General features: G+C 33.6%; 1 protein-coding gene across 8 annotated transcripts in view; it reads right to left on the bottom strand.

Annotated features, from left to right (window-relative positions):
- Positions 1 to 16,306, bottom strand: part of STXBP5L (syntaxin binding protein 5L) — a 428,903-nt gene that overhangs the window by 99,948 nt on the left and 312,649 nt on the right. For 6 of the 8 annotated variants that reach the window (XM_078066497.1, XM_078066496.1, XM_078066495.1 and 3 more), the window contains exons 19-20: positions 10,128 to 10,279; positions 7,855 to 7,926 (exon numbers count right to left, since the gene is read on the bottom strand). In XM_078066497.1, coding sequence (XP_077922623.1) covers positions 7,855 to 7,926; positions 10,128 to 10,279 — 224 coding nt within the window. The remainder of the gene's footprint in view (positions 1 to 7,854; positions 7,927 to 10,127; positions 10,280 to 16,306) is intronic. The other 2 variants (XM_078066502.1, XM_078066508.1) reach the window with 1 other exon arrangement.

Below are 16,306 nucleotides of genomic sequence, written 5' to 3'. Positions count from 1 at the left end.
AGTATCTTTTCATATGCTTATTTTTTTATTGTTTACTTCTTTAATTTGTCGATTGATTGAATTATAAAAAAGGACCATCATTATATTTCTGGAATATTCTCTATTCAATCATTTTTGATATTTAGCTAGATTTGATTTTCTAAATGTTTCCCTTTGTTTTTCAAGTTTTTATTTAAATTCCAGTTAGTTAACATACAGTATAATATTAGTTTCAGGTGTAGAATTTAGTGATTCATCACTTACATAAAACACTCAGCGCTCATCACAAGTGCTCTCCTTGACCCATCACCCATTTAACCCATCCTCCCTCCCAACCCCCCCCCCCAGTAACTCTCAGTTTGTTCTCTAAAGAGTCTGTTTTATAGTTTGCCTCTCTCTCTCTATTTTTTTAAATATATGTTCATCTGTTTTGTTTCTTAAATTTTGTTTCTTAAATTCAACATATGAGTGAAATCATATAGCATTTGTTTTTCTCTGACTTATTTCCCCCTTAGCATAGTACACTCTAGCTCCATCCACATCATTGCAAATGGTAAGATTTCATTCTTTTTGATGGCTGGGTAATATTCCATTGTGTATATATACCACATTTTCTTTATCTATTCATCAGTTGATGGACATTTGGGCTCTTTCCATAATTTGGCTATTGTTGATGCTATAAACATCAGGGCGCATGTATCCCTTTGAATCAGTATTTTTGTATTCTTTGGGTAAATCTCGAGTAATGCAATTGCTGGATCATAGGGTAGTTCTATTTTTAACTTTTTGAGGAACCTCCATACTGTTTTCCACAGTGGCTGCATCAGTTTGTATTCCCACAAGCACTGTAAGAGGCTTCCCCTTTCTCTATATCCTCACCAACACCTGTTTCCTGTGTTGTTAATTTTAGCCATTTTGACAGGGGTGAGGTGATATCTCTTTAGAGTTTAGTTTTGACTGGTAGTTCCCTGATGATGAGTGATGTTGAATATCTTTTCATGTGTCTGTTAGCCATCTGGATATCTTCTTTGGAAAAATGTCCATTCATGTCTTCTGCCCATTTTTAAACTAGATTATTTGTTTTTTGGGGTGTTGAATTTTATAAGTTCCTTATAGATTTTGGATACCAACCCTTTATCAGAAATGTCATTTGCAAATATCTTCTCCCATTCTGAAGGTTGCCTTTTAGTTTTGTTATTTCCTTCACTGTTCGTATGTTTATTATCAGTATATCTTCTTTTGTGAACTACTTATTCAAATTTTTACCCATATTTTTATTGGGGTGTTTGCTTTATTATTGGGCTTTTAGAACTTTAATAATATATTCAATTCTATATACAAATCCCTTATAAGATATATACTTTGCAAGTATTTTCTCCTAGTTTGTGGCTTAACTTTTCATTCTCATAACAGTGTCATTTGAAGAGTAGAAATTTTTACTTTTAAAGAAATCCAATGTAGTCATATGTTCTTGTATGAAGCATGTTATTGGTATGTTATTTAAAAACCGTTTGTGTAACTCAGTGTCACAAAAATCTTTTTTTCTAAATTTATAATTTTTGATTTTATATTAAGGCTCATTATCTATTTATAAGTTAATTTAAAAAAATTTACCACAGTGTATGGATCAAAGTTAATTTTTTTTACACAGGATATCCAATTGTTTAAATACCATTTGTAGGAAAGACTATCCTTGCTCTACTTAATTGCCTTTGCACCTTTGTCAAAAATCAGCTGTTCATATATGTGTGGGTGTATTTCTGAAGTTTCTATTAAGTTTCATTGATCTATTGTGTTTGGACCAACATTAAACTATTCAATAACACTAATTTTCTTTTTTTTTTAGTCTTGAAACCAGGTAGTATTGGTCTTCCAACATTGTTCTTTTTTCAAAAGCTGCTTTGGCTCTAAATCTTTTGCATTTCTGTATGGACTTTAGAAACAGTTTGTCAATTTCTATTAAAAGTCTCCTTAGGCACCTGGTTGGCTCAGTTGGTTGGACATCTGCCTTCAGCTCAGGTCATGATCCCAGAGTCCTGGGATCAAGTCCTACATTGGGCTCCTTGCTCGGTGGGGAGCCTGCTTCTCCCTCTGCCTGCCACTCCCCCTGCTTGTGCTCTCTTTCTCTCTGTAAAATAAATGGATAAAATCTTTTAAAAAAAGTCTCCTCAATTTTTATTGGAATTGTATTGAATTACAGATCAATTTGGAGAGAGGTAACATCTTAATATTGAGTCTTCTGAAACATGAACATGGTGTAATTCTTCATTTTTGGGGGGTATTCTTTAACTTCTCTCAGCAATGTTTTCTGGTTTTCAGTGTATAGGTCTTTCATATTTCTTGTCTTATTATGGCTAAGTGTCTCATATTTTTGATGCCATTATAAATGATATTTTCAAATTTCAATTTCAGGTTGTTGTGGGTAAATAGAAATAAAATTGATTTTCGTACATTGACCATATATCCTGCACTTCGTTAAACTCACTTATTAGTTCTAGTAGCTTTCTTTAAATTTTCTTTATAGATGATAATTTCATCTATGAAAAAAGATGATTTAACTTATTTTCCAATCTAGATAACTTTTTTCTTGCCTGAGTACACTGGCTAGAATCTCCAGTACAATGTTAACTAGAAGTGGATGTGAATTAGAAGATTTTTCTAGTCTGGCTGTGGGGAATAGGCATTATTTCCTTTGAGTGCTGAGCACTGTTTCCTTTAATCCCTTCAGATGGCTCTTTCCCTGGTTAGTTCATCATAAGTATGTGTTGATCAGTACTTTGTTAAGGAGGAAATTCTGTAGATCTCTGGGATCCTCTTTGTAAACTGTAGCTGCTTTCATTTTCCTGGTTTCTCATCTCCATCTCATCAACTCTGGGAGTCAACAGGTTTCCTCCTGGGTTTCCCCTCCTCCTTTGCTGCAGTCTAGAAACTCTCAGGGCAGTAAATGTGTGGTTTTAGGGTTCACTTCTTTTGTTTCCCATTTGTCAGAGATTACTATATTTCATTGCCTGATGTTCTGTGTCTTAAAAAAACCATGGTTTCATTTATTATATCTGTTTTGTTGTTTGTTTATTTCAGGCTAGATGTTAATCTGGCCTGTTTCTCTATTGAGGTCTGAAGTGTAAGTCCAAAGCATTGTCTGTTTTCTTCTTATCACAAAGCTTCACTTAAATGTTTCCTCCTCAGATAGGCCCTTCTGTCATAACACTCTCAAAAATAGGTCCACATTTTCCCCCTCATCTCACTTTTCTCCTTGATAGCATTGCTATCTTTTTTCAGCTGTAACAGTACATCTACGGATTCTTTATATGTTTTTTATTATAAATTGAGGAAAGAGATCATAATTATTTTACTCATCACTGTATATCTAGTGCCTGGAAAAATGTTAGACACAGAAGATGCTTAATATTTTTTTGAATGAATGAATTTTTCCCATTTATTATTTACTATAATTTTTGCTCATTTTTGTTCCTTGAGGCATTCCTTCTTTTCTTATTCCTTTACTCCTCCATTTTTTATGTTCTCCAATTCATTTTTTATATTTATTTGCCTCTCTTTGCTAGTTCTTTCTTATTCTTATCATCCCCTCTTCTGAATTTTTCTTTATGCTTCTATTTGTGTTCCCAGTATCTGTTACCATTCCCTACACTCTGAAAAAAACCCACGCAGTGAAAGCAGGAAAATATCTATAAATAGACTTGAGGCTTTCTAAAGGATCTCCCATTACATAACTAGAAATTGATGCACAAGCAAGTCTGTCTGACATGTTCTACACTAAGCCCACTTTTCAAAACTCCTTTTTGTTCAAACAGGATACTACTATTCTCTCACTAGCAAAATTTCTGTCATTTTCACAAGTAGAAAAAACACTAGACTATGAGGCAGCTGACTGGGTGTTAGTCATACCATAGACTGGTTGTGATTCTGGAAAACTTATCTAACCTCTCTGTGTCTTGGTTTTGTCTTTTATTATAATAATAATGTCTACTATTTATAGAAATGCTTTTATAAACATTAACCAAGAAAAATTCCATAAGTCTCTAAGGGGGGTAGGGATTATGATTTTTTACTTTATATATGAGAAAAAAGAAACTCAGAGAAGTTAAGTGACTTGCCAAAGATTTCAGACGTAATAAGTAGTTAATAAGTAGAACTTGCCTGCTGCTCTTTCCAAATCATTTCACTGGTTCCACAAATCATAATCTGTCAAATACAGAGGTTTCCTTTGAGCTATAGAGTTTTATTATTCTATGATGTGAAAGATTTGCAGATGGAATAAAGTTTTAGGGGAGGGAGTTCCTTGGAACCTAAACTACAATAAAAAATGATCAGTGAAAGAGCCCAGGAAAAGATTGAAATTGAGGTGCTTCTCCAGAAATGAAAAGTATAAAATTCAAAATAGAATATGATATCACTTTGAGAGCAAAATTGATATAATAAAATATAAAAGCCGGGGGCGCCTGGGTGGCTCAGTCGTTAAGCATCTGCCTTCGGCTCAGGTCATGATCCTGGGGTCGTCCTGGGATCGAGCCCCGCATCGGGCTCCCTGCTCTGCGGGAAGCCTGCTTCTCCCTCTCCCACTCCCCCTGCTTGTGTTCCCTCTCTCGCTGTGTCTCTCTCTGTCAAATAAATAAATAAAATCTTTAAAAAATATATATATAAAAGCCGGATTTCAGAGAGCACCTGTCTAGTCTCAATTGTGAGAAATAATTTTAAATTGTTTCATTTTTGAATATATTATTTTATTGATTGTGGATAAAAACTGGAAAAAAAAGTGGTTCCTGATTATAGTATAATGCAATTGGTTTCCAATGACCCTAAAACTTTCAGATATTTAGAGACAATAATATAGTGGAAAGCATATGAAGTCTGTTTTGTATCAAATAGGTGTAAGTATAATTCCCACTAATTGTAACTTTGGGAAATTAATATCTTTTGACTTCATTTTTTTTCATCTGTAGAGGAAACTACAGTTATCTGTTTGCCTTAAAGGGTTACAATGATCATTAAATAATATAACACTGAGTCAAATTGCTGAGCACAATCCCAGAATAGCACACTTAAAGGAAGTGGGTTAATGTTCCCCAAATAGAGATAATGCAAATATGCTTTCCTGAAAATTAGAAAACAATTCATGAAAAGGCCAAATAGTCTCTATTATAATAAAATGGAACTATAAAGATGTAATCAGGTTATGTGATTAAATAAATTAAAAGCAAATTTTCATAAAATTTATTTTTAAAACACATTCCAGTTAATCAGTCCCTTATCAAAATATAGCATATTGATTATCAAGAGAAGACTTTAAAGAAATTTGATTTTGAATCTCATGGCTTGTCTGAACTCCTAGGGAGCTCACTGGTGGACACATAGAGGATCTTTTGATAGTCTTCTAAGGACTTGATTTTACTTCTGTCTTGACACTTCAGATCTTTGTTTAGAAGAAACTATGATTTGTTTTGCAGAATCCCAGTGAACCCCGTAACTACAGAAGCTATTTCTGCTTTCACTTGTCAAATTTGAAAAACCCTCTGGCTGTTCATATGAGCAAAAAGAGCCAGCTACGTGTTCTATCCTAACCATCATCATTTAATTACTGAGCACATATTTGTGCTAGGTGTAGAGAGTATAAAGAATTTGAGATCTACTCTTCAGGTTCTTGCCATGCATTTGGAAAGGTAGAGCATATGCATAAAAATAAGTAAACATACAAATGAATTTATGCTAAGTACTAACTGGTTCACATACTTCCACGTACAAGCTTATACACTATAGGCATTTAAATAAAGAAACTGGCACAATGGGGCTCTGATGACAGCAGGAAAGGTTTACAATAGGAAGTAAAATTTGAGCAGGGCATTTCCAGAGAGGGGATGATATGAATAAATTATAAGGGTAGCAAGATATGTATACTTGGCTTAAGGGGAGTGTTTTTATAGAAGAGTAGTAGAAAATTCATTTGGAAATGTAGATAGGAATTATATTTTAGAGTACCCTGAATGTTTAAAATCTTTGCTTTTTAAATCTGAAGGCAACATAAGATTATTGAAGGGTTAGAAGTAAGTGAGCATGTCTCAGAACTTCTTTAACCTTTATATCATGGTTGATACTGTAGAATTCTGATTAAGAGACTGCTCCTGCTCTTATCTTCAGGATACAATTTCCCTTCTTACTATAAAAGCATTACATGTTTATTATAGAAATATCAGAAAATACATAAAACTAAAAGAAGAACTTGGTAAAATCCACAATCTCATGTTTGGAAACTTTTTCTATTTGTATAGATGGATACATTTTCTCTTTCTCTCTCTCTCTCTCTCTCTCTCTCTCTCTCTCTCACACACACACACACACACACACACACACAATGTTGGGGGCATCCAACCTTGAGAAGGCTAAACTGGGATTCAGAAGCTTGAGTATGTGTGTTAAGCTACCTGGAGATTATTTACAGAAAAAGTTTTGGCTGAAAATTTTTATGTGGCAGGAAATGGGTATGAAAGAATAGAATTAGGGTAGAAGTCAGCTAATTTTTTATGTAAAGAGCAATATAGTAAGTATTTTGAGTATCATGGGCCATATGGTTTCTGTTCAACCCTGCCATTGTAGTGTGGATGCAGCCATAGGCAGCATGTAAAAGGTGAGTGTGGCTGTGCTCCAATAAAGTTTTATTTATGGAAACTGAAATTTCATATAATTTTCAGGTGTTAAGAAATATTATCATAATACCTAATAGGTTTCTGTTTTAGGAGAAGCAGAAGTCAACATAGATATCAATGTTCTATCATAATTCACCAGGAGCTGAGACAGTGAAAAGCATCCAAAAAGGGGGTGTTCTGCTAGAGTAGAAAATTAGAGGATGCTGATGATGAAAAATAAGGGCATTCCCAGAAAAATTTTATGGATTTCACAGGGATTGAGTATATTTAGCTACAGGAAGACAATGTTTTAGGTTATTATAAGTGATGTGATCCCATTAATCATCTGCAAATGGGTGAGGTGAAGTCTGAAGAAATTCAAGATACAAACAGCATTTGTGTGTGTGTGTGTGTGTGTGTGTGTGTGTGTATGTATTTTATACAAATATGAAGCCATCATATATATTGTTAAGCAACCTGCTTTTTAAAAACATAACATTGATTAGTATATTGTAAATGTCTTCTTGTCAATGAATGTTCACTCCTAATATCACTAATATCATCTGCACCTGCAATCATACCCTCATTCTCCATTCTTTCTGCACTAGTTTATAGAATTGATTACTCCACCATCTTCAAATTTGCATTTTCTACCATGGTAAATGTTAATACTATTGACTCTTTAGTTTGTGACTTTAATTCCCCATTTCATAGTGTTTGGTACCTAAAATCACTATAGAAATGTGTGTTTGTGTATTCTATTTTAATAAAAAGCATCAGAAGTTAGGAATACTTAGCTAACTCTAGGAAATCTAATTATTTAGAAAAAGAAAATATTGTAGCCCTTGTTAGAATACTTTTATAAAATGGCCAAAGGCAGAAGGTTTCCAAAACAAGAAAGCAATCAATTGTTATTGATACTGGAATGTCAGGTTTACTATTTATAAGGACACCATGGCTCTTCCTCCTCAAAACAAAAGACAGGGACTCTTGAACTAAGAGAATGTGGTCTGCAGGGTTTGAAATATAATGGGTGTGAATAAATGGGTATATGACATTAGCTATTTGAAGTATTTATATAATTATTAAAATTATCAGATTGCACTTCCATAACAAAACAAAAATTTGCATGCATGCTGAATGTGTTTTTAAAAACACATTACTAAGCACAGATGTATGGGTTTAACCAGGCATTAAGACTTAAAAAAGCTATTTGCCTAACCTTTATAGAACTTACTCTGATAGGAAGTACGGATCCGTTTCGTTAAATCAGGATAAAGGTTAGACAGGCCACGCATGCAAAAGTTGTCTTTGGAACATGCCAGAACATCAGCATCAGCAGCAGGCAGAGGAAAGAGAGAAAAATAGTCTAAAGTGAAAGGAAGGGATATCATACCAGAATCTAGAACAGCCAAGATGAAGAAATTGCAGCAAGTTTAGGTAGTCAAATTAGAAAGGAGATATTAAAAAAAACAAATCAATTAGAAAGAGGTGATAGATGAATGATGAGAGTGTTGTAGTACTTTTACTTAATCAAATATCCTATAAGAATAGATGTCATATTTCTCATTCATTTTATATAGTAAACTTATTTCACTTGTAAATAATATGTATGTTACCTCATAAAAATCAAAATGGTTGTCCTTAGTCGTGAGTATTAACAAGAAAGCTTAGGGATTTTAGTTTTTGGTATTTTATTTTTATAACATAAAGTGAGTACTCATTGTAGTGATTTTATACACGAAATATGAACAAAGTTTATGATTTCATCAGTTTTTTCCTGATTTTAAAGTCACCAAAATTCTAAGCTCTAATCATAATTGAGTTTCAATAAGTTTAAATTAATAACAGTTTTATTATGCTCATCACAATATACACCTTGTCATCCCATTGTGTATATCCAGTAAGTAACTTAGATGCTGTCATAGGATCCACAGTTTTTCTAATTCAGTTTGGGCTTTCCACATACAAATGTTGCCTTGTATCCCCTAATATCTTCCTATCCTAGAGTCCATAAACTTTCAAAAATCAATGTTCTCTTTTCCGGTCATGAGGGTATCTTATGGTAAATGCATGCACAATTTCTCTTATTCTGCCGTTCTTTCAAAAGCCGGAAATGGTAGAGGCAGAAACTATAGAATTTGAACTTTCCAGCATTCCTAAAATATTGCTAAAAGCTGAGATCCCTAACAAAAAACAGAGATTCCAAGTTCTGAAGGAGAAATTTTGTGCTCCTGAAAAGGGTCTAAATTAGCAATGTGAAAAGGGTTGAGGTTTATTTAAAAAAAAAAAATTAACAAAAAGGGAGAATTTCAGCATGTCAAGTTAATTTTTCATTAGTCCAAAAGGAAACTTCTTTTTTTATTATGTTATGTTAGTCACCATACAGTACATCATTAGTTTTTTTTATGTTATGTTAATCACCATACATTACATCATTAGTTTTTGATGTAGTGTTCCATGATTCATTGTTTGCATATAACACCCAGTGCTCCATGCAATACGTGCCCTCCTTAATACCCATCACTGGGAGGAAACTTCTTTTATTATAACATTCAGATGTTATGTTTGGCACATTTGTTATTTAGAAAATAATACCTATTATCATGTTATCTTTCTCGTTTAAAACATTCTTTACATGAGTATATTTAATAAGGGCTTTAATAATCAACTGAATTTTTAAAATCAACTGATTAAAAAAACAAAATCTAATAGAACTAAACACATAATACTATAGATGTATTTCCATCTGCAAATCTTTGAGCTCAACTAATTTTTTGTCAACTACAGTATGTCAGTGGACAGAAAATGTACAAAATTTTGTCTGTTTACAAAGCCAACTATTCAGATAAATATTGAAATTTCAGTAAACTTTGGATAATTTGGCATATCAAAATTTGTCATTGTATAGAAATTATTTCTGCTTATATCTTAAATAACTATACATAGTTAAACAAATTTATTGGTCCTGTCAAGCAAAATGTTCTCTTTCATAGCATTTAAAAATGTTAATAATGTTTATTGCATTTGTGAAAATGCCTCCAAGAAAATCACCATCCAACAAGGAAAGGTGACAGCTAGAATATGGAGTTTAAAAAATTAAAAAGAGTGAAATACTTAAAATTGTATTTTTAAAGAGTCCAGATATATTAGGAGAAAATTATCCTGTTTAACATTGCAACCATTGCAAACAAATTTTTCAACTACAGAACCTGATTTTCATAGCATTTTTATATTTAATAGCTTCTTGTTTTCTGTTATTTCTTAGGAATTCGACCTAAGAAACTTGAGATGCTTCCTAACTTTGACAGCAAATTGAAGTTTAAACACTTCATTTACCCTTTCAAGATTCTCACTATGTTTCTGCCCATTTTTATTCACATATCATAAATTATGTTGACTTTATATTGCCATGCATTTGAACCGTATCATAGAAGAAAGATAAGAAATCCAAATGTAAGAAAACAGATGAACTAATCAAGCTCATAACCATTTTGTTTTATCTCCTACCTGCAATGAACTGCTTGTTTTTTCGAGGTGACCGTGGTTGACGTTGGTATAGGTCACTTGATCTATATAGGTCAATGGTCCCCATGCTTAACAGTACTGTCTTCTGTATAAAATCCACCACAGCCAACCCATTGCAGTTCCCAAATGCAACTCTGAGAGAAAAAAAATATGCAACTAGAATGTATCACAGCAATCATTATTATTTTTATCTTTGATTAAAAATAAGATAATTAGAAAGTAATGCCTTAGGGTTGGGGAGGTTAGGTCATGATTGGTATAATATCAGGAAGGATATCACGCCTTTAGTTAGGATAGGTTAACCTTGTATAATAGCCATGACCACTGCAGTCATATTTCAGCATTAATTTTATTAGTAAGTAGTGATTACCCAATCTGCTCTTGAACTTGGCCTTATGTTTTTATAATAGAATCATATAAAATCTTTTTGCTATGCAATGGGGAAATACATCAAGAAATGGCACACTTTAATAGCTGTAGATGGTTAGGTATGTAATTAGATGCCTTTTTTTTGTCTGTGAAATAATTAGATGCCTTTTTAAAATAAAACTATAATTGTTAAGCTCCAAATTATGTCTCTTCTTAAACAGAGAGTATATATTTAACACAAAATTTTACATAAAATTAACTTTCTATACCTAAGGTTTTGACATCTTAGTAGATATAAAGAGAGAGAATTTTCATTCACAAAAATTAAAATTTTTCTCACTCTCTTGTTCTTTATTTTGTCCTACTTATTAAAAGACAAACACCATTTGATGAATTTCTCCTGAGAAATTAAAACAGCTCTACTGAGCAGGCATTTTGAAGATTTATTTATTTATTTGAGAGAGAGGACATGAGCAGGAGGGGCAGAGGGGAAGGAAGAGAGATCCCAACCAGACCACTCTCGGTGCATAGCCAGATGTGGGGCTTGATCTTACAACCCTGAGGTTATGACCTGAGCTGAAACCAAGAGTTGGTCACTTAACCAACTGTGCCATCCAGGTGTCCCTAAGCAGGCATGTTGGTCAACCTAACCATTAGGCTTACACAAACTATTTTTTTCTCAGTTTACAACATGCTTTCTAACTGAACAATTGTATATTTGTGCTTTTTGTTCCCTAAACCAAATAAGCACTAGTTGCATGACTGTTGTTTTGCTCATTTTATGTAAGTTCCATGTTGTTTTATTACTTAGATTGAATCTGATTAACAAATCATCAGTTTACTCTCAGTCTAGTTCTTTCTACTCTATCACATAGCCTTCCTTATAAGTAAAAAGAAAAAAGTTCTACCATATTAGATGTTTTGCTATTTCACATAGAGTTCTACATCTTCAATAAGACAGACTTTGGAAACTAAAAAAAAGTATTGTTATAAAAGTCAGCAGATTACATCTCCATCATTTATAGGTGACTTGAAAAAAATTAACAAACTTTGCCAGGCCTTAGTTTCTTTACTTTATAAAAAAAATTATAATACTAGATTTATCTACTTCTCATGGCTTTTATGAACAACAAATCAGAAATTTGTTATTAAAGTACTTCGAAAAATTTCCATACATAAGTAGAATTGATCCCAATATTATAAGTAAATGCAATATTATACAAATTACATATCATAGCAAGTTTAGCTCTCTAAACTTGTGCAAGTATGATAGAGTTCTCAAATGCAACACTGACAAGAAACAAAAATAGGAAATTAGAATGTATTACACTAACCAAAATGATTATTTTTATCTTTAATTAAAAATAAGAATACTAGAGGGGTGCCTGGGTGGCTCGGTCAGTTGGGCCTCTGCTTTGGGCTCAGGTCATGTCTTTCTCAAACTTACTTCATATAGCATGATACCCTCTAGGTCCATCCATGTTGTCCCAAATAGCACAGGTATTTACCCCTTGTTGGATTGATCCCTTTGAAATTATGTAATGCCCTTCTTTGTCTTTTATTACAATCTTTGTTTTAAAGTTCATTTCTGATATAAGTATCGTGACACCAGCATTTTTTGTTTTGTTTTGTTTTACTTCAGTTTGTATCCTTCACCTTCAGCCTATGTGTGTTTTAAGTCTGAAGTGAGTCTCTTACAGGCAGCATATAGAAGGGTTTTGTTTTTATATCCATCCAATCATCCTAAGTTTCTTGATTGAAGCATTTATTTGATTTACATTTAAGGTAATTATTGATAGGTATGTACTTATTGCCATTTTGTTAATTGCTTTTATAGTTCATCTTTGTTCCTTTCTTCTTCTCTTGCTGTCTTTCCCTGTGAATGATGACCTTATTATGTTTATATTACTCTATTTTTTGTGTTTCTATTGTAGATTTTGCTTTGTGGTAACCATGACGTTTATGTATAACACCCCAAGTAAGTAGCAGTTGGTATTAAATTGCTGATTTATATTTGTACTCACCTCTCCACATTTTAATATATGTCATATTCTGTATTTTCTTATTTTGTGTATCCCTTAACTAATTATTACAGATACATTTGATGTTACTACTTTGTCTTTTAACCTTTATACCAGCTTCGTAAGTGGTTGATCCACTACCCTTACTGCATATTTGCTTTTACCTGTGAGGTTTTTTCTTTCAAAATTTTTTACTTCTAGTTATGGCCCTTTCTTTTCTACTTAAAGAAGTCCCTTTAACATTTCTTGTATGGCCAGTTCAGGGGTGATGAACTCCTTTAAGTTTTGTCTGGGAAATTCTTTATTTCTTCTTCAATTCTGAATGAAAACTTTGCTGGGTAGAGTATTCTTGGTTGTATGTAGTTTTCCTTTCCACTCATTGAATATGTCATGCCACTATCTTCTGGCCTGCAGTGTTTCTGCTGAAAAATCACCTCATAACCTTATGGGGGTTCCTTTGTACATAACTAGTTGCTTTTCTCTTGCTGCTTTTGGACACTACATCAAAAACTAATGATGTACTATATGCTGGCTAATTGAACATAAAAAAAAAAAACCTCCATAGAAAGTTGCTACCAATTGGTACAGTTGGCCTTGGAGATAAAAACTATTTTCTACCCTGTAAACCCTGTCTAAGATAATGTTAATAAATTTACCCAATTAGCTGTGCCTAAAAACAAAATTCTCTCTTTATCTTTAATTTTGACATTTTTATTATTGTACGTCTTAGTGTAGACCTCTTTGGGTTCTTCTAGTTTGGGGTTCTCTGTGATATTTGGACATAAATATCTGTTTCCTTCCTCAGGTTGGGGAAGTTTTCAGCTATGATTTTTTCAATTAAATTTTCTGCCCTTTTCTCTCATTCTTCTTCTGGAGCCCTTATAATGTGAATATTAGTACTCTTGAAGTCACAGAGGTCCCTTAAACTATTCTCAATTTAAATTTCTTTTTTCTTTTTGATGTTCAGCTTGGGTGATTTCTAGTACACTGTTTTCTAGATCATTGATTTGTACTTCTGCATCATCTTATCTGCTGTTGATTCCCTTGAGTATATTTTTCATTTCAGTTATTGTATTCTTCAGTTCTGATTGGGTTCTTTTTAATATTTTCTATCTTTCTGTTGAAGTCCTCACTGTGTTCATCTGTTCTTTCCTCAAGTTTGGTTAGCATTTTTATGACCATAATTTTGAACTTTTTATTAGGTAGATTCCTTATCTCAGTTTCATTTAGTTCTTTCTCTGAGGTTTGTCTGTTCTTTCATTTAGAACATATTCCTCTCTCTCCTCATTCTGCTTGACTTTGTGTGTTTGTTTCTACATATTAGGTAGATCAGCTATATCTCCCAGTTGTGAAGGAGTGGCCTTAGGTAGATTTCCTGTGAGGCCCAGAAGTGCAATCCCACCTGTTCACCAGAACCAGGTGCTCCGGGGTGTCCCCTATGTGGGTTCTGTATTTCATTCTGTTGTGGCTGGGCTGCAGCTGCTTCAGGTGTACTGGTAGGTGGGCTGAACCTTGGCATAGCTGGCTGAGAGGCCTGGCTACAGCTTCTGTGAGTATGCTCTTGGGGGTGCTAGTCTGCCTTATGGTTGGCTGCAAGGTCTGGCCATGACTGTTGCAGCTGCATTGGTGGATGGGCCCACAGGGGAATGCCAGGATGGGATGAGTAATGCTAACAAGGTAGATGGAGAGTATCAGAAATGGTGTCTGCCAGTACCAGGCTAGCTAGGTAGAGGAATATGAAAAAAGTGCATCTATTCCTGAAGAAAGTTGCTACAGATCCTGACCCTCCAGATATCCTAAAATTAGTCAATAAATCTCCTTCAAGTAGGGCCCAGTTTCCTTTTAAACTGCTTCCCCTCTGTTGGGTTTTGGTGCAAATGAGTTTGTGCACAGGCTCTTTATGAGCAGAGTCTCATTTTCCTATAGCCCCGTGGCTCTCCCAGAGTTAAACCCTGCTGATTTTCAAAGCCAGATGTTATGGGGGCACATCTTCTCAGTGCAGGTTCTCAGGGCAGAGGTGCCTAATGTGGTGCCTTAACCCCTACCTCCTCAGGGAGTACCCCTGCCTTTGATATCCTTGCCACTTGTGGGTTGCCATTCTGGGGATATAGGTCCTGACTAGTCTGCATCTCTATTCCTCCTTCCTGTCTCCGTGTGGCTTTTCCTTTATATTCTCAATTGTGTAATAAGAGTTATTCTTCTAGTCTTGTGGTTATTCTCAGAGAGAGTTGTCCTACATGTAATCATAATTTTGGTGTGTCCATGGAGAACTTAAACTCAGAATCTTTCTACTCTGCCATCTTGATTTTCTCCTCATCTATAAATTCTTTTTGTATTTGTTAGATAAAATCACTCTATTATTGGTTTACTTTATATTCAAGTAAATAATGTAATTATGTCCTCAAGTTATTATTTTATGGGTAGTAATGAAGCACTATCCTTTCTAGCCCTTGGATACTACACTATTTCATGTTTCTACATCCTAGATAAGATCCCATTAATTAAAAATTCCTCAATTATTCTATTTGAATATGTCATGTGTATCCTGCCCTGAGCCTAAAAGTTACATTTTATTTTAATTTTTAAAGTAAGCTCTACGCTCAATGTGGAGCTTGACCTCATGACCCTAAGATCAAGAGTCGTATGCTCTACTGACTGAGTCAGCCAGGAGCCCCTAAAAGTTACATCTTCTGTGTATTAATACATTTAATCCTCTCAACATTTTATCTCATTTTACTGATATGGAAATTGAGCACAGAAACTTTAAGTAACTTTTCTAAGATTCAAAAGCTAGAAAACAGAATTAAGATTTGAATCCCAAAGAATCTGACTCTAGCATTCAGGTTCTTTAACTCTGCACTTGATTATCTCAGTAACTATAAAACCAGAGCTTCCACTAAGCCTAATCATCAAAACTTTATGGCTCTGTATCCTCTGGAAATTATGGGAGGAAGAAGAGCTCATAATAATAGAAGAACATAATTGTTTTTATCTTTGGAATAAAAGTAAAATATTCACATTTAATCTTCTCATTAGATTCCTTCAATTACTTTGATTTCTCACCCTGTTATTTCTCCACACATTTTGTTCTGTTACCTTGCTGCTTCTATCAATTTTGATATTTACACTTTCAAATGACTTTCAAGTCATTGGTCACATACCATAGGTCCAAGGTTTCCTAACCATTTCTAGTGTCTGATGATTCTCACCAACTCACATTCCCAAGTCCCTAAGGAAAGTATGTTCAGAGGCACAAAGCAAAGTTTTCTTTTTTTTTAAGTTTTTTTTTAAATTTTAAAAATTAAAGTATTTTTACTTAAACAATTTCAACAATAAATATAAGATGAAAGTCCCCTTAATTGGCCCACTGTATGCCAATCCCCCTTTCAAAAATGATTGTCATTAACAGTTATTATACCCTTCTTGCCCTTTTCCCATGTTTTAACAAGCATATAATTATTCTATAACTTTCTTATTTTCACAAAAAGACGTCAAAGACATATTTCCTTGTCTGTGTTCTTTAACTGTTGTATTGTATTCTAAGGTACAAAAGTAACATGTTTTTTAAAAGAGCATCTTCCTATTTATGGACATTTATATAGGTTCCAAATGTTTTGTTATTATATATAATAAAGAACATCCTTCTACAAACTGCGTAAGTGAGTCTTCAGAAATCGTAAAAATTTCACTAAGATTAGAATTTTAGGGTCAAAAGATATACTTAGTTTTATTTTAAAAGATAAAATGTATAAGAAAAGAATCCATTTCCTC

Source organism: Halichoerus grypus, chromosome 1, assembly GCF_964656455.1.
Source record: "Halichoerus grypus chromosome 1, mHalGry1.hap1.1, whole genome shotgun sequence".
Lineage (NCBI taxonomy): Eukaryota > Metazoa > Chordata > Mammalia > Carnivora > Phocidae > Halichoerus > Halichoerus grypus.
Note: the sequence above shows the minus strand (reverse complement) of the source record. Positions and strands in the feature narration are given on the sequence as shown.